Genomic DNA, 21,639 nt, shown 5'->3' with positions numbered 1-21,639 from the left:
TAAACTATTCAATGTTATGTAGTCTTCTTTGATGAAAATCACCCCTGTCTTTTGCATTTCAGTGTTGCATTTGAAGAATTTAATGTTTTCTAAGTCACAATGAGTCTTAAGCCCTTTAATAAATGTTTTGCAACAGTGAGCACATTATGAATACAGATCCCAATGCCATTGATGCATTTTAATTCTCTCTCATTTTTAAAGAACACTTGTCTTCCTCAACAGTTTTAGGATTGTAACTTTCTAAAATATGATTTTCAGTGGACAGTGATTACTATTGTTGTTCAGTTACTAAGTCTGTCCAACTCTTTACAACCCCGTGAGCTGTAGCAATCCAGGCTCTTCTGTCCTACCCTATCTCCTGGAGTTTGCTCAGATTCACATCTATTGAGTCAGTGATGCCATCCAGCCATCTCATACTCTGCCACCCTCTTCTCCTTTGGCCTTCAATCTTCCCCGACATCACAGTCTTTTCCAGTGAGTCAGCTCTTCCCAGCTCTTCCCATCAGGTGGCTGAAGTATTAGAGCTTCAGCATTAGCAACAGTCCTTCCAATGAATATTCAGGGTTGATTTCCCTTAGGATTTACTGATTTGATCCCCTCACAAGTCCAAGGGACTCTCAAGAGTCTTCTCTAGCACCGCAATTCAAAAACACCAGTTCTTTAGCACTTAGCCTTCTTTATGCACTGACTCTCACATTTGTACATGACTACTGGAAAAACCATTAGCTTTGACAATATGGGCCTTTGTCTATGACTTCTCTGCTTTTTAATGTGCTGTCTAGGTTTGTCATAGCCTTCCCTCCAAGGAGCAAATGTCTTTTAACTTCGTGTCTGCAGTCACCATCTGTAGTAGTTTTGGCGTCCAAGAAAGTGAAATCTGTCACTGCTTCTATTTTTTCCCCTACTATTTGCCATGAAGTGATAGGACTGGATGCCATGATCTCAAGTTTTTTTGAATATTGACTTTTAAGCCAGCTTTTTCACTCTCCTCTTTTCACCCTCACCAAGAGACGCTTTAGCTCCTCTTTGCTTTCTACCATCAGAGTGATATCATCTGCATTATGAGGATGCTGATATTTCTCCTGGTAATCTTGATTCCAGTTTGTGATTTATGTAGCCTGGCATTTCACATGATTGCTATTATTCAGTTATGTATTACTGAACCAATTAAAATTTATGGAAATGAGGTTGATTTTTTAATTTAATTATAAAACAAATATTTTGTAATGTGATCACAACTACAATTTTATTTTTATTATTACTGAAGTGACCAACAACAGTTTTATTTTTATTATTACTGAAGTGTCCAATAAAGTCAGAAAGTTGAATTATAAGCACAGACTCTGGGAGAAAATGATCAATCTCAAGAAGGTCAGCCTTGCCAGTTCTGTACTATCTCAGTTACACAAAAACCACACGCTAGATGAATCAACTTAATATAAAATTAAATGGTAGAATGAAATGACTGCTCAGAGTAGTTGTTCAAGTTTTAAACTAGTTTTACCCACTGGCATAATCAAAATTACAAGCCAGTAATAGACTCAGTCATCTATTTCAAAATGCAAATAATCAAGTGGATTTTTGGCTTTAGCCTTTATATTTCTTAATCTCCTGAGTTCAAAAGAATTACAAATTTATGATAGACTCTATCGTGGCATTTAAATGATGTCTTTTCTTTTTTGTAGGTAGATCTTCTAGTCCCTACCAAAGTGACTGGCATTATCACACAAGGAGCTAAAGATTTTGGTCATGTGCAGTTTGTAGGCTCCTACAAACTAGCTTACAGCAATGATGGAGAACACTGGACCGTATACCAGGATGGAAAACAAAGAAAAGATAAGGTAAGTCATTCTGGTGATTTATGACATGCAGAAGTGGAGGAGCAAAGTGTTTAACATTTTTAATTTCCTTGATTATTTTGATAATTAGGGATTGTAGAATTATAATTAGAAGCGAACAGATTTGATTACTAATTCATTGTTTCTTGTTGAGTTTCTTTGATTGTGTTTTAATTTGTAGATTTAATTTTTGAGCCATAAAATGTTTTAATATTAAAATAATCAACATATATTTGTATACCTAAACTGCACCATAAAATCTCTAATTATTTTTCCAAGAAAGTTCTTAGTGTGTTGAACATCTTTTCTTAGTTAGTGTTTGATGGCCTGAATGTCTCTGGGACCTTGGAGAATGAAAGTGCTCAAGGAAACTATCAGTAGTTAATTGGATCAAATGGTAAAATGTGGCCTTACATTAATGAAATTGAATTTGTTGCTTAGAGTTTTTATGCAAGAAATATAGCTTTCTGAACACATCAGGAGAAATATCTTAGCTCAGTGATGTGGGGGGAAATATACTTTCATCCAAGTTCAGCATTTCTGGGTTAATAATGATTTTTTCCATATTCTGTAACACCTTTATTTCCTTACTGTTGTTTGTTATTAACCAATAGAAAGGTTGGGAATATCTTTCTCTCTTCAAATATCCAAGGTAGAAGATTTAATTTTCCCGGAAATACTAAGACCAGAGTGGCTATTTCAATAGGTCTACAAAGTCTGAATTTAATTAACAGGAAATTCATTTTAGGAGAGATGTGTTTTTAGTTTTAGATTACAAAAACTACAATTACTTACATTTTAATATCTCAGAACATGCCCATTTAGCATCTCAGGATGGACACGTTCACTTAACATCTCAGAAAACATATTTTGAGCTGTAACATCTCAGAAATTGGTGTATCTCAATATCACAATTTAATTGGAAGCTTACTATTTTCTAGAAGAATATAAAAAATGGCATGTTTTATAATCAGAGGCATCTTCAATTGAATAAATATTGAATATTTTGTAAAATGTCTTCAAATTTTTTATGTGTAGACAAATATCTGCTATAATTTATGGCAAATAACTCCTTCAATTCCTGTTCTCACCTTTTACAGTAGGCATTTTTATGTGCAAAGAGTGAAAATATATGCTGTAAGGTGTAATTTTTCATAAATTATACAGTTCTTAAAATTATTTCTAAGGTAAGTATTCTCATCTATAATTAATGCAGTATTCACTGAAAAGCATATATCTGTAATATTAAAATCCTTGTGTAGCCCAATTTAGGGAAGAGGTGTAAACTATTGTGCTCATGAAGTACTTCATTATCTCCATTTATATTAAGCATATGATTTAATTGTTATTTGTGAATAATTTTTAAATTTCATTAACTGATATATTGGACATATGTGTATTAATTCATTTTATTTCATTATCTCAGTCTAAAATGTACATAAAATTTTGGTGTCAAGTTGGCCAAGTAATTTGATAGTGTTGTTCTGGTTTCCTATATTCTTACTGATTTTCTATCTACTTGTACTATTAGTAACGGAGACAGTAATGTGAAAATCTCCAACCCCAATTGTTGATTTCTCTATTTCTCCTGGCAGTTATATTGGTATTTACTTCATGTATTTTGAAAGTCTGTTAAAAAATGTATGAATCATTAGGGTTGTAATGTGTTTTTGATCAAATAACTTTTGTCATTAGAATAGGACCTTCTTAATTCCCCGTGGTATTTCTGCTTTGAAACGTACTTTGCTTCTCTACATAGAGGTACTCTAGCTTCCTTTTGATTAGTACTGCATTGGTATATGTTTTTCTCCATCTTTTTGTTATTAACTATTTCTGCTTTATATTTTAAATGTATTTTTTCTATCCAGCATAAGATTTTTTCCTTTTTTCCAATTCAACTATCTCTGCTTTCCAATGGAGCATTTAGACCATTTGTGTTTGATATGAGTATTGAAGTGATCAGGTTTAAATCTCATCTTGTTATTTATTTCCTATGTATCTCATCTTTTCTTTCATTTTTTTTCCCTCTTTTCAGTCTTTTCTTGAATTAATTGCATTTTTTTAGTGATTCCATTGTGTTTCATTTGTTGACTTATTTGCCATAACTTTTTTTTATTTTAGTGATTGTTTTAGTTTATAATATAAATATGACAGCTGGCTAAACTCAGCCAATATAACTAGTAGTTTTAAAATTAGATTTTGCTGTTCTGTTTTTAATATTATAGATTGGTACATTGAAGAAAAACCTTAATAAGTTCACTATTTATTACCAAAGAAAGCAACTAGCACCAATAAACCAATAACATAAGAATGCTGCAGTTACTCTCATAATAAAAAAATACCTTATGTATAAGAAGGAAGTATAGGGCATAAACATCTCCATTCCTACAGAGAAGGGAATTTTATAAAATAAGTGAGAAAATGGATTGCATGTGTTATTTTAGCACTTGGAAATACAAGCATCTTATACACACACACCAATCAAGGTATGTTTTTATATTTATATATATGTGTGTGTGTATATATATATATGTCTCCAAGTAGTTGTGTTTTGTGTTGGTATTACTATTAATACTAGGAAATTAAGGGTGAAAGTGAAGTTGCTCAGTCGTGTTCGACTCTTCGACCCCATGGACTGTAGCCTATCAGGCTCCTCCGTCCATGGCATTTTCCAGGCAAGAGTGCTGGAGTGGACTGCCACTTCAGTTTCATATATTTATACAAGTGTTGTTTTTCTTCTTTCAAGAGGTCCTACACAACTCAGCAATTAACTTTTCTGAAGTTGAATAAACCATCTTCTCTTGATTCTTATTATTTATATCTTGTTTTCTGTGGTTACCTGCCATAAGAGGAAAAGGTCTTCAATAAATTCATTTCTTACAAGTATAAAGTCAACCACAAGCTTTCATTCAAATAAATATAATAAATGAATGTTTCACGGCAAAACGTATGCCTGTGAAATGTTTTATATATGCACGTTTCAAAGGAAATATTCACAAAAGTTACCTATCTTGTTTTCTGTTTTTACCCAACACTTCCTGTAATCAATTTTGGGGGCTATGGATGTGGAAGTCTAATGTAGATCTAGAAACAGGATTAATGTTGTGAAAACAATGACAAGGAAAAATTATGTATATGTATAGAAAGAAAGAAAGTGAAGTCACCCAGTCGTGTCTGACTCCTTGCGACGGCATGGACTGCAACCTACCAGGCTCCTCTGTCCATGGGATTTTCCAGGCAGGAGTACTGGAGTGGGCTTCCCTGGTGGCCCAGCTGGTAAAGAATCCACCTACAATGTGAGTAGACCTGGGTTCAATCCCTGAGTTGGGGAGATACCCAGGAGAAGGGAAAGGCTACTCACTCCAGTATTCTGGCCTGGAGAATTCCATGGAGAGTCCATGGGGTCACAAAGATTTGGACATGACTGAGTGACTTTCAGTTCAACCAATTCAATGTATATGTATCAGTTCAGTTCAGTTTAGTCACTCAGTCGTGTCCAACTCTTTGCAACCCCATGAATTGTAGCACGCCAGGCTTCCCTGTCCATCACCAACTCCCAGAGTTCACTCAAACTCTTGTCCATTGAGTCGGTGATGGCCATCCAGCCATCTCATCCTCTGTCATCCCCTTTTCCTTCTGCCCCCAATCCCTCCCAGCATCAGAGTCTTTTCCAGTGTATAGGAGTATCTAAATATATGCATGACTGTGCGTGTGTGTATGTGTGTACATGTACAACAAAAGTTACTTGCAGGAATAGACATGCCTTGTTCTCATCATTAAAATGTCACTTTCTCATTTACCTTCTCTGAGCTTTCTTAAGAATTGACTTTTGTATTCTATTTTTGAACAAAATTCTCCATGAAATCTTTTGCTATGGAGCATGTGATAATACTTCTCTCAGTACAATCCCTACATTCTTATCAATATTTTTTCTTTCTAGTCTACAATATTTTCTAACATTTAATTTTGTATTTCTTTCCAACATGGATTCAGATTCTTTCATTTAAAAGTCAAATGTTCCTTTGCTCTCATGAAAGTGACATTTGTTTTTGTACTCTTGGAGCTGTTTTACTGCAAATTTCAGCAGGAAAATTGCAAAATTTGACAGACACTTTCTGTATTTAATTTTTAAGGTTAGAAGCCAAAATAATAAATTTCAGGGAGAGTACTTCTATGGAAAAAGTAGAAATGAAAATTGGTTTTCTGAACCAATGTATTAGTCATAATATGGTTTTTAAGTAGACCTGAATTTACACCATGGGAGCTTTCTTCTTTGGGAGAAGAAAAAAAATGCTGGTAATAGTCTATTTTGTCTCTCCCCTAAAATTACCCTGTTTGAAAAAAAAAAAAAAAAGTTAAAAAACTGCAACTTCATTCTGGGTTTTCTGTAAAAGAAAATCCTAAACCCTGCTCTTTGTTCGTTCTTAAAAAGATGAATTCCGTATAGTCATCAAGAACTATTCTGCAACTTGGCGGACTCTCTAATTCAGTAGTTACCAAAATTTTCTGATTATAACACTCATGGGGGAGCTAGTTAAGAAACACAGTTTTCTGGGCTCTGCCTCATACTCTGCAGGGAGGCTCTGGGAATTTAAATGTTTACAAAAGCCTAAGCTAATTTAAATAATAAGCAAAGATGACTCTAATCAATACCAAAACTCAGATTAAGCTTTCTGAACTAAATGCAGTTTTGTATTTTTCTAATGAGAATGGAACTTATTCCTTAGGGCTTTGTTTGGCCTCTAATTTGTCAGTAGAAATCAATATGAATTGGTGCTTCCAAAAGGAGGTTTAGATTTTGATATGTTTACCAGTTCTCTTATGAACACCAGAAAGCAACAGGTACTAGTTTTAAACAAATTTTAAATTTAAATAGATTTAAGTAGTTAGGAATACAGATTTTCTGGGAAAGCATCTAGAAGAATGTGAAATATGTGTTCTGCAGTTATTGTCCCCTCCATGCCATATGTAAGGTGGCAGGGGCGGGGGGTGGATGTCTGAATATGACATAGTGGCTCAAAGAACTCTCAGCCTAATAAGGAACTCAGGAAAGATGGAAAAACTTTGATTCATTCAGCTTATTTTAAAGAATCAAAATATCCTCTACCCAGTGTATTATTTGATAAAACAACTCTAGGAAAGAAGTAGCACAGATGTCCATTTCAAAAAGTTTGTGACTTTCCAATAGAAAAAAAAAAAAAATTCCTTGTCCTTCCCTCTTGCCTTTCTTTTCTCAACTCAGTGTGAAAAAAAGGAGCAATAGCATAACAGTCCTTATTAATACAGCCTGCAAATCTGTATCGGAGAGTATATTCAAATCCAAGAGTAATTGCAAATGCCGCAGGGCATGCTCTCTTTCCTGCTGACGCTAGCACTCCCAGGTAGCTGAAATTAAATTTGAATACTTAAAGCCTTGAAAGTCCAGCTCATCAGTGAAGCAAACTGAAGAAGACATCATTCCAGCAGTCAATACCCATGCTGTTCCTTTGAAATTTGATTTGGACCAGAAATTTAGAACCTGAAGCATGCCTAAGTGCAACCAAAAGTGGAGTCCAGCTGCTTGCCACTCAAAAAAAAAAAAAATCAATAAAGAGGCAGAGCTGATGGAAAGGAAAGTTTGCTTTATTTTGGATGCTGGTCCAAAGGCCAACTCCTGCCCTGACAATCAGAGGTCAATGGCACCCTACTCCAGTACTCTTGCCTGGAAAATCCCATGGACAGAGGAGCCTGGTAGGCTGCAGTCCATGGGGTCGCAAAGAGTCGGACACGACTGAGCAACTTCACTTTCGCTTTTCACTTTCATGCATTGGAGAAGGAAATGGCAACCCTCTCCAGTGTTCTTGCCTGAAGAATCCCAGGGACGGGGGAGCCTGGTAGGCTGCCGTCTATGGGGTCACACAGAGTCGGACACAACTGAAGTGACTTAGCAGCAGCAGCAGCAGCTTAGCAGAGGGAGAAGGCTACATGTAGAAACAATAGTCAACTCTTGACAGTTGGCTTGAAATTGGTCATTGGTGGCCTGACCAGCATCATCTTGATTATTTTAGGTACAGTTAATCTTCAGTTCTGTGTTTGGCTTGTTCTCATTTCCTTGAGGCCAATTCTTGGGATTGTGGCAGCTTATGTCATGACTGGTGCGAGTTTCAGCATCTAAAAGACAGCTCATAAGATGCAGCTGAATATTATCTATAGCCCTTGAGGAGCAACTGAAGGGCTATACTTAATGACAACGTTATTAGTATTTGGTCTCTTTTGACTGTTTTCCTTTGTTCCTGTATTGTCTCACTTCTGATTAAACTTAGTCTGGGCTAAAGTTTTTCCACAGAAAAAAGCAGTCAGAGAACATGCAGAGTAAGGAAAAGAAGATCCTGCTTCATTTCACTAGGAAGTAAATAAAAGGAATCCTCAGGAGCAGTCAATAAGGAGGATGCTAGCAGCATAAAATGAAAGGGGTGAATTGGTCTTTCAAGGAGGACCAGCTACATGTTTTGGAATAGCAAGATCAAGGGCAATCTCTCCATCTTGCATGGACACCCTTCATCTCATTCATTCAGAGTCCTCTTGCTGTATTCAAATAAGGCAGGAAGGGAAAGAAAAGCTGATTTCCAAGGATTAATTGACTTCACACAAAACACTTGAATTTAAAAATAGCAAGTGACTTGTGCCCCTATTTGCTAGAGATTCGTGATATAGACACAGTAGTGTACTTACTCAGGGATCTAGTGAGTGACTTAATTGGAAGTTAAAGAGACAAGGATATAGTTTCAGCATTGTCTGAATTTAAGTACAGTGTTATTTAAATAAACACCATCTGGTATCAGCTGTTATTTACAATTTTATCTGCTTTCTTCCCTTGTTGTAATTCAATATTATGGGACCCGACTACTATATAGTTGGTGTAAAGAATACAAAATTGCCTATGTTCACATAAATGGGAGTGTTATAGGATTTTGAAACTTTGGACACCACCTGAGATAAGCTCCTTTGGCCAAGACAGCAGGGGAAAACATGGCAGTAAGGAAACCCCACCTTCTGCCTGTAATAAGCATGTAAAATAGTCAAAGTATACGTCAGCATCCTGCCAAAACATGAGAGATGCTATCTGTAACTGTGAGTGCAACTACAAATAACCCTGTTTCCCCTCACCCCACACCACCCGCAGTGGCATCATCACCAAGTTGTCCAGATACTGTGTTCCATGTGCTGCTTAACTCACGTTTAACTCGAGATTAATTGGCAATGAGTGGCCAAGAGACTCTGATTATATGGGTTTCCATTTCCTAATCCAGAGGATCTTCCAGACCCAGGGATCAAACCTGAGTCTCTTGTGCTTCCTGCATTGAGAGACAGATTCTTACCATTAGCACCACCTGGGAAACCCAATTCCTTATATAGCTTTTAAAATCGTGCCAAAAATATGGGATCCCTGTAAATTTTGCTTAGGTCACTGACCAAGAAGACCACATCTCAGAAAGTATTCCAGTGAAGAACTGACTCATCAAAGGGGATGTTGTTTGCAGAGCAAGGTCTGCCTGTTGGATTGGGAAAGGGCAGCCATAGTGAACAAATTTAAATTCAGAAAGTAGCATGTAAGAATTAAAGATTTTAAAATTTAAAAAATAAAAAACTAAAAATAAAATAAAATAAAATATGGATGATGTTCTCAAAGAAGCAAGGAATAAATTAATAAAAAAAAGAAAAAAAAAAGAAAGTAGCATATTTTCACCAGTGACCACTGTGAAAGCAGTTGTTCATGGTACATAAAGAACATAATGGGTTTTTTTCTTTTTTTTTTAAATTTTTATTTTTACCTTATTTTACTTTACAATACTGTATTGGTTTTGCCATACATTGACATGAATCCACCACGGGTGTACATGCGTTCCCAAACATGAACCCCCCCTCCCACCTCTCTCCCCATAACATCTCTCTGGGTCATCCCCGTGCGCCAGCCCCAAGCATGCTGTATCCTGCATCGGACATAGACTGGCGATTTGATTCTTACATGATAGTATACATGTTTCAATGCCATTCTCCCAAGTCATCCCACCCTCTCCCTCTCCCTCTGAGTCCAAAAGTCCGCTATACACTTCTGTGTGTTTTTTGCTGTCTTGCATACAGGGTCATCATTGCCATCTTTCTAAATTCCATATGTATGTGTTAGTATACTGTATTGGTGTTTTTCTTTCTGGTTTACTTCACTCTGTATAATTGGCTCCAGTTTCATCCATCTCATCAGAACTGATTCAAATGTATTCTTTTTAATGGCTGAGTAATACTCCATTGTGTATATGTACCACAGCTTTCTTCTCCATTCCTCTGCTGATGGACATCTAGGTTGTTTCCATGTCCTGGCTATTATAAACACTGCTGTGATGAACATTGGTGGGGACTCACATAAAGTCAGTTGTGATGTGGGGGATTGGGGTCAGAAACAAGGCCAAAGCCCAGATGCAAGTCCAGAGGCAAAAGGGCTGGATCATCTGTAAAAAGACCTCTGTTTCCATTTCATGTTTAACGCAAGCTCCACATAGTCTGCCTACTCAAAGATATCTGTTCCTGAACCTAGGGTGATGAAGAGTTTAAGAGCAGAAGAGAAGCAAAGGAACAGGAACTGGGGCTTATGGGATGGAGGTGAACAGGGAGAGGGTTAGTTAGTAAGGAACTACAAGTGTACAGTCAAATAACTACCTGTCTGTTAGAAGTAAAGGACAAGCTGGAGTGACAGAGTAGCCACAGGAGTAGTCACGGGCCAGTGCATCATAAGGCGCTCGATAATTTTAAAAAGACATTAGGTTTACTTGGAGACAGAATTAGAAACCTAATTGTCTTTCTTCATGGATCAATTTTGAAGTTGCAAAGAAAACTCTTTTGTATGTCAGTTCACATTCTATAATATTAAAAACTAGCCATGTAAAATATATGGTTAATTCTGGCCAGTGAAGTGTTTAAATATCTTAGAAGACATTTGGAGTTTTAGTGTTCATTTGAAACAAAAAGGGAAAGCAGAGTGCTTCTCTAAGGACATATCATCAGATAATAGACGAAAAAAAAGCAATCAAACATCAGGTACAAGATCCATAAAACTCACCAATTTGGGAGTGTGTTGGAGGAGGAAATACATCCCTGCCAGTATGACTCATATTTAGTGACAGGTAACATCCCAGCACAGATGCTGGGGAACATCATTCTCAGTTTATAGGGAAGTTTATAGGGAAAAGAGAAAACAATACAGAGAAATACAGGAATGAGGAACGAATATGTTTGTTCTTTGTGTTAATTATATATGTCTCATTTATGTATAAAACTCAACTTCTTTAAGAAAATTTGATAAACTACCTTAAAGTCTGAAACACTATAGTCTTTCTAGTCAACAGATGTTTCTGCGTGAATAAAAACAAAAATGTGTGAAAAGCTCAGGGAATATGTTATATAGTTATTCAAGTAAAATGTTCATTAGTAAAAAATAATATTTTTTTATGATTACTGGCTTTATGGTCTTACTTATCCTAATACTCAAATACCAGATACCTTAAAATTTCATGATTTTTGTCTTTCTAATCCACCATCACTCACCAAAAATTAATAAAAATTTCCTCACTGAAAATTCTGAATGTCTCATGTTCATGTTTGACTTCTGTATTATGAGGCACAGTTGCATAAGGAAGATATTTTTTAATGGAAAAGAATTGCTTTTTATTTAGTTCATTCTTGGATAACTGTTGTGAGGACTATCAAATGTTAGACCAACTATGAGCCTATGCATCAGTTAAAAATATTAAGACATAAAAAAATATATATTTTTTTTAAATTTCACATGTACGACATAGTGATTTGATTTTTTATAGATTATACTCCATTTTAAGTTATTAAAAATACTGGCTATATTCCCTGTGCTATAAAAGTATCCTTGTATCTTATTTTTAACCTAATTTTTTAATATTTACATACACTATTTTTTATATTCTTATCCGTTATGGTCTGTGACAGGATATTGAATAGAGTTCCCTGTGCTCTGTAGTAGGACCGTGCTGTGTATCCATCCATTCTATATACAGTAGTTTGCATCTGCTACTCCAGACTCCCAATGCAAATCCCTACCGTAGGGCCCTCCCCCTCAACAAATCCAAGTTTGTTCTCCATGTCTGTGAGACTGTTTCTATTTTGTAGATAGGTTCATTTGTGTCATATTTTAGATTCCACGTGAAAGTGACATCAGTGATGTCTTTCTTACTCTGTCTGACTTACTTCATTTAGTATGATCCTCTCTAGGTTCATCTATATTGCTGAAAATGGTATTATTTCATTCTTTTTCATGGCTGAGTCATATTCCATTGCTCAGTAATATTCCATGTATATGTTTGTGTGTAAAACATTTTCTTTACCCATTCCTCTGCCAGTGAACACTTAGGCTTTTTCCCTGTCTTGGCTGTTGTGAAGTGTCACTATGAACATAGTCGTGCATGTAACTTTTTGAATTAGAGTTTTGTCTGGATATATGCCGAGGTGTGGGGTTGATGGATTGTATGGCAACTGTATTTTTAGTTTTTTGAGTAATCTCCATATTGTCCTCCATAGTGGCTGCACCAACACACACTCCCACTAACAGCATGGGAGAGTTCCCTTTTCCCCACAATCTCTCCAACATTTTTATTTGTAGACATTTTAATGGTTTTGATTTGCTTTTTGCTAATAAATAGCAGTGTTGAACACCTTCTCTTGTGTGTGCTGGCCATGTGTATGTCTTATTTGGAGATGTATCTCTTTAGGTTTTCTGCCCATTTTTCTATTGGGTTGTTTATATTTTTGTTATTCAATTATATATTTTGGAAATTAATCCTTTGTTGGTTGCATCATTTGTAAATATTTTCTCCCCATCTGTAGATTGTCTTTTCATTTTGCTTATCCTTTGCTTTTGCTGTGCAAAATCTTTTAAATTTGATTAGGCTCCCATTTGTTTATTTTTGTCTTTAATTATATTGCCTTGAGAAACTGACGTAAGAAAAATATTAGTACGATTTATGTCAGAGAATATATATTCTCTGCTAGGAATATTATGCTGTCGTGTCTCATATTTAAGTCTTTAAGCCATTTCAACTTTATTTTTATGTATGGTTGAAGGATATGTTCTAACTTCACTGATTTAATGTGGCTGTCCAGCTTTCCCAAAATCACTTGCCTAAGAGAACAGTCTTTTTACCATTGTATATTCTGGCCTCCCTTGTCAAAGATTAATTAACCATAGGTGTGTGGGTTTATTACTAGGCTCTCTATTCTGTTCCATTGACCCATATGTTAATTTTGTGTCAAAATCATGCTGATTTGGTTACTGTTTTTGAGTAGCTTTGTAGTATTGCCTGAAGTCTGGTTTGGGTTATGCCTCCTGGTTTGTTCTGTTTCCTCAAGATTGCTTTAGCAATTCTGTGTCTTTTATGGTTCCATATACATTTTAGGATTATTTGTTCTAGCTCTGTGAAAAATGTCATGGGTAATTTGATATGGAGCACATTAAATCCACACATAGCTTTGGATAATATTGCCATTTTAACAAAATTAATTCTTCTAATTCAAGAGCATAGGATATTTTTCCATTTCTTGGAATCATCTCCAATTTTTTATAAATGTTTTATATTTCTTAGCATAAAAGTCTTTCACCTTCTTGATCAGGTTTATTCAAATTATTCTATTTTTTTGCATATGATTTTAAAAGGGTTTTTTTAAAATATATATTTCCTTTCAGATTATTGTAAAGAATTGCAATAGACTGCTGTATGTTAATCTTGTCTCTTTCTACCTGGCTGAATTCATTTCTCAATTCGAGCAGTTTTTGTGTGGAGTCCTTACAGTTTTCTATATACGGTATCATATTTCATCTTTATAAAAAGACCCTTTTACCTCTTCCTTTCCAATTTGGATCCCTTTTACTTTTTTCTTGACTGTTTTCTGTGGCTAGGACTTCCAATACTATGTTGGATAGAAGTGGTGAGAGTGAGCATTCATGTCTTATTCAAGATTTTAGCAGGAAAGCTTTCAATTTCATCAAGGTATTATATTGGTGGTGGGTTTGTCATAAAGAGCTTTTATTAGGTTGAGATAAGGTTCCCACTATACCCACTTTAGTTTCTATGATGAATAGATGATGAATTTTATCAAATGCTTTTTCTGTGCCTATTGAAATGATCATGTGGTTTTTGTTTTTACTTTTATTGATGTGGTATATCACAGTAATTTGTATACCTTAAACCATCCTTGTGAACCGGGGATGAATCCAACTTGGTCATGGCATGTAATATTTTTATGTGTTACTGGATTCAGTTTGCTAATAGCTTTATTGAGAATGTTACATCTATATTCATCAAGGATATTGGCATGTCATTTTAGTTTTTGGTAATGTCTTTGTCTTGTTTCGGCATCAGGATGATGGTGGCTTCATAGAATGTCTTTGGGAATGCTTCCTCCACTTCCTCATCAGTCTTTCGGAAGACTTTTGAGAAGGATCAGCATAAATTATTTGTATATTTGGTAGAATTTGCCTGTGAAGTCATCTGGTCCTGGACTTTTCATTTGTAGGGAGTTTTTAATTACAGATTCTAGTTTACTGCTAGCTATCAGTCTGTTCACACTATCTGTTACTTCTTGATTCAGTTTTGATGGGATGTATGTTTCTAAAAACTTGTATATTTCTTCTGGATTGTCAAATTTGTTCTCATATAAATTGTCCATTGTATTCTCTTTTTTTGTTGTTTATTTGTTTGTATTCCTGTGGTATCAGTCCTTATTTCTCCTTTTTCATTTCCTATTTTATTTGGGTTATTTCTTATTAGTGAGACTCACCAGAACTTTGCCAATTTTGTTTACCCTTTCAAAGAACCAATTCTTGTTTTTATTGATTTTTTCTGTTGGTTTTTAAATCTCTATTTATTTCTCTCTGATCTTTATTCTTGCCTTCTTTCTGCTGACTTTAATTTTCGTTTGTCCTTTTTCTAATTATTTTAGGTGATATATTGGGTTGTTTACCAGAGTTCTTCTTGTTTTTTGAAGAAGTCCTCTATCACTATGAAATTCCCTCTAAGAAACTGCTTTTGCTGCAGCCTATAGGTTGCGTATGGTTGTGTTTTCATTGTTATTTGTAAGGCAAAAACATTAGTGTTTGGAGGAGAGGCAAAAGGCAAACTGTTTTTGAGTGCTGTGAATTTACTAAATTTCAACAAAAGAAAAAATATGTGTATTGAATGGTGATAGGTTCCCAATAGAATGGTCAAGGCCATCAAACTTTAATAAATTGTTAAAAATTCATGTATTATTATTCATAAAAAGGAGGTGATGAACCTGATTAAAATAAGAGAGCATAACTGTGAAAAAAATTTTATAATGTTTTACCAGAATAATTACAAAATTCTATTTAATGTGAATCTGATAATTTTACTATGAAAATGAGTGCTTAGTCAGTATAAGACAGAAACCATGTCATTATTTTGGTTGTTAGAACTATGCATTGACGTTTGACTAAAATACAGCAAAAATATGAATCCATTTCATTTCTAAGTAATTAGCAAACAATGAATATTGAAGGTAATAATTCCTCAGAGACACTGTCCACAGTGCACACGTCAGTTTTCCTAGCCTCCATCACACCATCAACTACAATATATTGAGCAATTAAGTCTCTAATCCTTTTTAGATGAATTAACATTTATGTCTATTTTGTCATAGTTTAAATCTGAAAGAGAATAAACAATACCTGCTACAGGTCTATGTTTATGGGAAACCATAAAAGAATTTCTGACTCTACCACCACCCTATAAAAGGACCCATTTGGCAGTGACTCTCATGCATTTCCTTTTGTTAGAACTCAAAGAGAAAACATACTAATATGTATTATGCACTCTTGAGATGCATGTCTGTGCAAAACCCCTTGGGATCTTTATTAAAGAGGCAATGCATTTCTCATCATTAAAAGCTTCTGATATAATCTGAGGCACAAAACTGATTTAAATATATCTTTAAAAAATGAAAGATTAATCTAGGAATTATACCTGCATGAAAGGGCATTCCTCTCACATTTTCTATAACTGTGAACAAATTGCTATACCCTGGAAGACCAAACATAGAAATAATTTCCTACTTTACCATAAAACTAGAGGGAAAATTAATTTCATACAGATAAATGAAATGTTAATAATAAAAGGAGGCATTCCTCCTGAGTGAGTAAAAATGTTACTTTTACATACAATATTGTACCATTTTTTTCTTCTTTTTGATAGTTTATCACTATAATAGCAAAGCTGACTTTCCTTCCTAATATCAAATATATTTTTAATAATCAGTAAACCCTTACATCATTGAGATAAAGACTCGGGAGTCAGTTCAGATCAAAACAGAGTTTGTACCTGCTCAACTCAGGGCCAGGATTCCCTGGGTTGCCAAATTTAGCAAATAAAATACAGAGGCTTCCCTGGTGGCTCAGACGGTAAAGAATCTGCCTGCAGTGCAGGAGGTTAGACAAACAGGACATCTGTTAATTAGCATTTCAGATAAACAGTGCAATTTTAGTATAAGTATATCCCATAACTCATAATCTTGCAGCCTTGTCTCCATTAAAGATCTTCCAATTTCCCAGCTAGACCAGATGGTCTCCTGAGAATACACAGAAGAGCAGGGAAAGGAAAAGGCCTTATTTCTGTGCCTAAATACACATGCACCCACACACAAACCACACCTCACCCACACCCACACTCTGCTTCAGCTCTGAGATTCCCCTCTGCCACCTCCTCATCCATATCCAGGATTATCTTCTCCGTCTCCCTAACACTTTTCTCCTCAGTACTATTTTAGCTTAGAAGACACATGGCCGAATGCCTAAATCACTACTGCTCTCATGCATATAGCTCTGTACTAAGTCATTTCTGACCAAGATAGGTGAAACTTTTCAAAGAGACACACAGTGATTAAAAGGTTCCTAATGTGGGGTGGAAATTATCAGATACCAATTTCTCTCCTGTCATCATTTCGATATTTACTATGAAGGGATTGAAATCATAGCATAGATTGTTCTGATAAAATGCATAATGACTGGTGTCATTTAGGAAATTCTGAGAGATGAGCATTGAGCTTCAAAAGAGAGGCAGGATGTTCTGTATTTTTATAGAGAATTGGAAAGAGAGATCTTTGAAAAGCAGAGATTTTTTTCCCAGTTCTTTTTTATTCCCTCCTATCGGAATATTTCTTATGACAATCAAGATCCCAGTCGCTAGAAAGCAGATAGTTTAAATATATAGCAACAATTTAGAATGTCATATTTTATGTTTCATAAATCTTTATAGGCAATCATCCTATGTGATGTATTTCCTAGGATATTCTTGTTACTTAAGGAAATTTTCATCATAAAAAGAAGTTAATATGGTTGTGTGTCCTACCTACTGACTTTTAGAGTGAACATTCAAAATGCCAGTCAGTTGAGGGGAAGGAAGGTAACAGTCAACAGAGTTAGAACTTTTACTTTGGTTTTTCTCTGGATCTTTTTCCAAGGTCAACACCTATTAATAAAAGTCATGTGATTTCTCAGAGGAGTTCTTCTGGCTCTTTTCAAGCTGCCAGGTCTCCAGTTGCTTGGTGCAAAGGTTATGCTAGAAAACCACAGAAGGAAGGGAGGTGGAATTTGGTCCCCAGGCCGATTCCCCCTTTCCTCAGGTTGGGTTGAATCTTTGTTGTTGTTTAGCCGCTAAGTCATGTCTGACCTTTTTGCGACCCCATGGACTGTAGCCTGCCAGGTTCTGATGTTCATGGGATTTCCCAGACAAAAGTACTGGAGTGGGTTGCTTCTCCAGGGTATCTTCCTGACCGAGGGATTGAACCCGCATCTCCTGCAGCGGTAGACAGATTCTTTCCCACTGAGCCACCGGGGAAGCCTGGGTTGAATCTTAGCAGTTCCTTTTCTTCTCCATTATGGTTAATTACAAAATATTGAAGTAGATATCTCCTACTGTGATATGCAGTAAGATCTTGTTGGTTATCATTTTTATACATAGTGGTATGTACCTGCTAATCCCAAACTCCTAATTTAACCCTCCCTCACCTTTCTCCTTTGGTAACTATGTTTGTTCTCTATGTCTATGGGTCTGTTTCTGTTTTGTAAATAAGATCATTTGTATCACTTTTTCAAGATTCCACATATAGGTGGTATCATATTTATCTTTCTGACTTACTCCTCTTTGTATGATAATCTCTAGGTCCACCCATGTTGCTGCAGATGGCATTATTTCATTCTTATTTATGGTTGAGTCCATTGTATCTATACACCTTATCTTGTTTATCCATTCATCTGTCAGTGAACAATTAGATTGGTTCCATGTCTTGGCTATGGTAAATAGTGCTGCTATGAGCGTTTAGGTGCATGTTTCTTTTCTTTTCTTAGCTTTTATTTTATATTATAGTTGACTTAAAAATGTGGGTTTGGTTTCAGGTGTACAAAGGGATTCAGATATACATATACATACATCCATTCTTTTTTCACATATTTTATTACAGAATATTGAGGAGAGTTTCCTGTGTTATACAGTAGGTCCTTGTTGATTATTTTATTATTTTATATATAGTGGTATGTGTATATATATATATATATATATATAATTAATCCCAAACTGCTAATTTAGTGCTCCTCTTTTGGTAATCATGTTTGTTTTCAAAGTCTATGAGTCTGTTTCTATTTTGTAAATAAGTTCATATGTAACATTTTTTTTAGATTCCACATATAAGTGATATTATATTACATTTGGCTTTCTCTGCCAAACTTGGGTCTTGCCAGATATTACTAATGGTAAAGAACCTGCCTGCCAATGCAGGAAATGTATGAGACACAGGTTCAACCCCTGGGTCAGGAAGATATCCTGCAGTAGGAAATGGCAACCCACTCCAGTATTCTTGCTTAGAGAATCCCATGGAAAGAGGAGCCTGGTGGGCTATAGTCCATAGGGTCGCAAAGAGTCGAACATGACTGAAGCAACTTAGGATGCTAGCTTACTTCACTTAGTATGATAATCTCTAGATCCATCAGTGTTGCTGCAAATGGCATTATTTCATTCTTTCTTATGGCTGAGTATATCCCTGTGTGTGCATGTGTGTGTATCCATTCATCTGTTAATGGACAGTTAGGTTGCTTCCGTGACTTGGCTATTATAAATAGTGCTGCTATAAATATTATGATACATGTATATTTTTGAATCCATATTTTGCGCAGATGTATGTCTAGGAGTAGGACTTTTGGATATGGTGGCTCTATTTTTAGTTTTTTAAGGAACCTTATACTGTTCTCCATGGTGGTTACACTAATTTATATTCCCACCAACAGTGTAGAAGGATTCCCTTGTCTCCACACCCTCTCCAGCATTTATTGTTTCTGGGCTTTTTGACAATGGCCCTTCTGACCGGTGTGAGCTGCTGCGTCATTGCAGTTTTGATTTCTCTAATAATTAGTGATGTTGAACATCTTTTCATGTGTTTTTTGGCCATCTGTATGTCGCCTTTGGAGACATATCTTTGTCTATTTAGGTCTTCTGCCCATTTTTTTATTGGGTTGTTTGTTTTTTTATTGAGTTGTATGAGCTGTTTGTATATTTTGGAAATTAATCCCTTGTTGGTGGCATTATTTGCAAGTATTTTCTCCCATTCTGTAGGTTGTCTTTTTGATTTGCTTATGGTTTCCTTTGCTATGCAAGTTTTTTAGCTTGATGAAGTCCCATTTGTTTATTTTCTTTAGCAATTCTTTAGCTCAATTTGTCATTCTCATAGTAGACTAGGGAATCACAAGATAACCTATTCTTGCTTGCCAGTAATACAGAAGTTACAGTGGAACAATATATCCCTTATTCTCATGCCAATTTGGGTCATTTGAGCCCTTCTATGAGAGGCAGTTGAAAGTTCTCAAAAATACTCCCAAAGATGTTCCATTTCCTCATTTCCCAATACTTGAAACTCCCAGAGTACTCAGGATAGAAGGAATTCTAGAAACATATCACAACTCTCTTTCTCAATCGAGAATTAACTATCAGTCAACAGCATTCACATGAATTACAGAAAATGAAGAAGACTGTGTGATGATTTTAAAAGCAATAAAAGGCTCTTTATTGTCAAGGTAGGAGAGAAAAAAGACAACATATTTGCATTTTAAGGCCAATTATTACTTAAATCTTACATTGGTGCATTTTGAAAACAAATGTCTAACAAGAAAGAACAATAGAGCACAAAGAATGCCTCAGGGGATCTAAGTGAACATCAAGTTTGTGGTTGAATAAAAAATTTCTTGGGATAAAATCAGCAATCTAAATATTACCAGGAGGATGAAGCAAAACAGTATTGGTTCAGTGCAATGCAGCATTCCCTCTAGCCAAAGACTTACTAGGACATAATTACAAAAGAGAGGAAACTTCAGAGTCACAGGAAATCTGTGAGCAACCATGGGGTGGAGATAATTTTCTCAGAGAATGCATATATTCATTTTAATGGTTTAAAGTGAGTCATGTACTAGTGGAAGAAAGACATTGAACTTATCCCCGTATTTTTCTTTTCACTTTCCCTATCAAACAAAAATATTCTATAATTGGACCTTTGAAGTTAAATCTTTTGATAGGCAGTTTGAAAACCTCATATAATTTAATTGAGAGTTTTGAAAAGCAAGGAAATCTCAAGCCAGATTTTTAAAAGGGTTTATGGAACAAAACAGCATTTGAAAGTTATGAAAATTGTTATCAAATATGAAATATGACACAGATTTATTTATATATGTCACCATGCTCTGTAGCTTTCAGAAAACCTGACTATAGTTTCACAGGGAATTTTAAATTAATCCCCATATAAGGCCAAAGTAGTACTCTCCAAAGAACATATAAACCTTTGCAGAAATGATATTAAAGAAATAGTTGTTTGTTTTATTAAGTTTTTGTCCATAAGAATTAATATCATCTAGAAATTAGAATAAAACAAAGAGTAGAAACTAATAGTAGAGGATTTAGAAAGTGTACTCAGGACCACATTAAGTATATTTTAATAGCTTGTCATGTCAGGGTTTATTCAAAGAATCTGGAAAAAAAAATTCACAATTTTGAAGCCTGAGTATATGTCACAGGCTTGGTATATGATGTTGAGGAAGTGTTGAATACAATTCTTTTAGACAAGTGAATGTTGCAAATATCAAAAAGCCTTGTGGAACCTATAACATTTGAACACCAATTGCTCAGTGCAACGTTGTGAGTTCTCAAATTCACCCTCACTCCTGGTATCAGTTGAGAGTTCTGAGATCTTCAAGACCATCTTCCATTTGATGATTCACTAGAAAGACATAGAATTCATCTGAAACTCTTATATTCATAGTTACAGTATATGATAAAGGATATAGATAAAAATAAAAATAAGTAAAAAAAAAAAAAAGAATAAAATGGCCAAGTGAAGAGGCATCTGGAGCAGAATCCAGGAAGGTTCTGAACACGAGCTGTCATTTGCTCACTCGATGGAACCTCAGACAGTGGTAACTCCTCTCGACAATCATGTGTCGCCAACTAGGGAAGAGAACCTCAGCCTTGATGGTTAGAGTTTTCACTGAAGTTTAATCATGTAGATATGGTTGACCACTTGCATGGCTAACTTTAGTCTCCAGCGTCTGGTGGTCAAGGTGACACAAAGCCCCCACCATCCATCACATTGTTATCATGGGCTGTCTTGTGTGATTTAAGACCCCCATGTACACACAAGGACACTTTTATTATGTAGGATTTTCCAGGGGTTTATGGAGATTATCATCCCAGGAGCT

The 21,639-nt window shown here is 35.5% G+C and overlaps 1 protein-coding gene across 2 annotated transcripts in view; it reads left to right on the top strand.

Moving 5' to 3' along the window:
- The window catches only part of EDIL3 (EGF like repeats and discoidin domains 3), a 474,131-nt gene that overhangs the window by 420,624 nt on the left and 31,868 nt on the right, over window positions 1-21,639 (top strand). For both annotated transcript variants that reach the window (XM_027970498.3, XM_027970497.3), the window contains one exon: window positions 1,686-1,841. In XM_027970498.3, coding sequence (XP_027826299.1) covers window positions 1,686-1,841 — 156 coding nt within the window. The remainder of the gene's footprint in view (window positions 1-1,685; window positions 1,842-21,639) is intronic.

Source organism: Ovis aries, chromosome 5 (assembly GCF_016772045.2).
Source record: "Ovis aries strain OAR_USU_Benz2616 breed Rambouillet chromosome 5, ARS-UI_Ramb_v3.0, whole genome shotgun sequence".
Taxonomy (NCBI): domain Eukaryota; kingdom Metazoa; phylum Chordata; class Mammalia; order Artiodactyla; family Bovidae; genus Ovis; species Ovis aries.
Note: the sequence above shows the minus strand (reverse complement) of the source record. Positions and strands in the feature narration are given on the sequence as shown.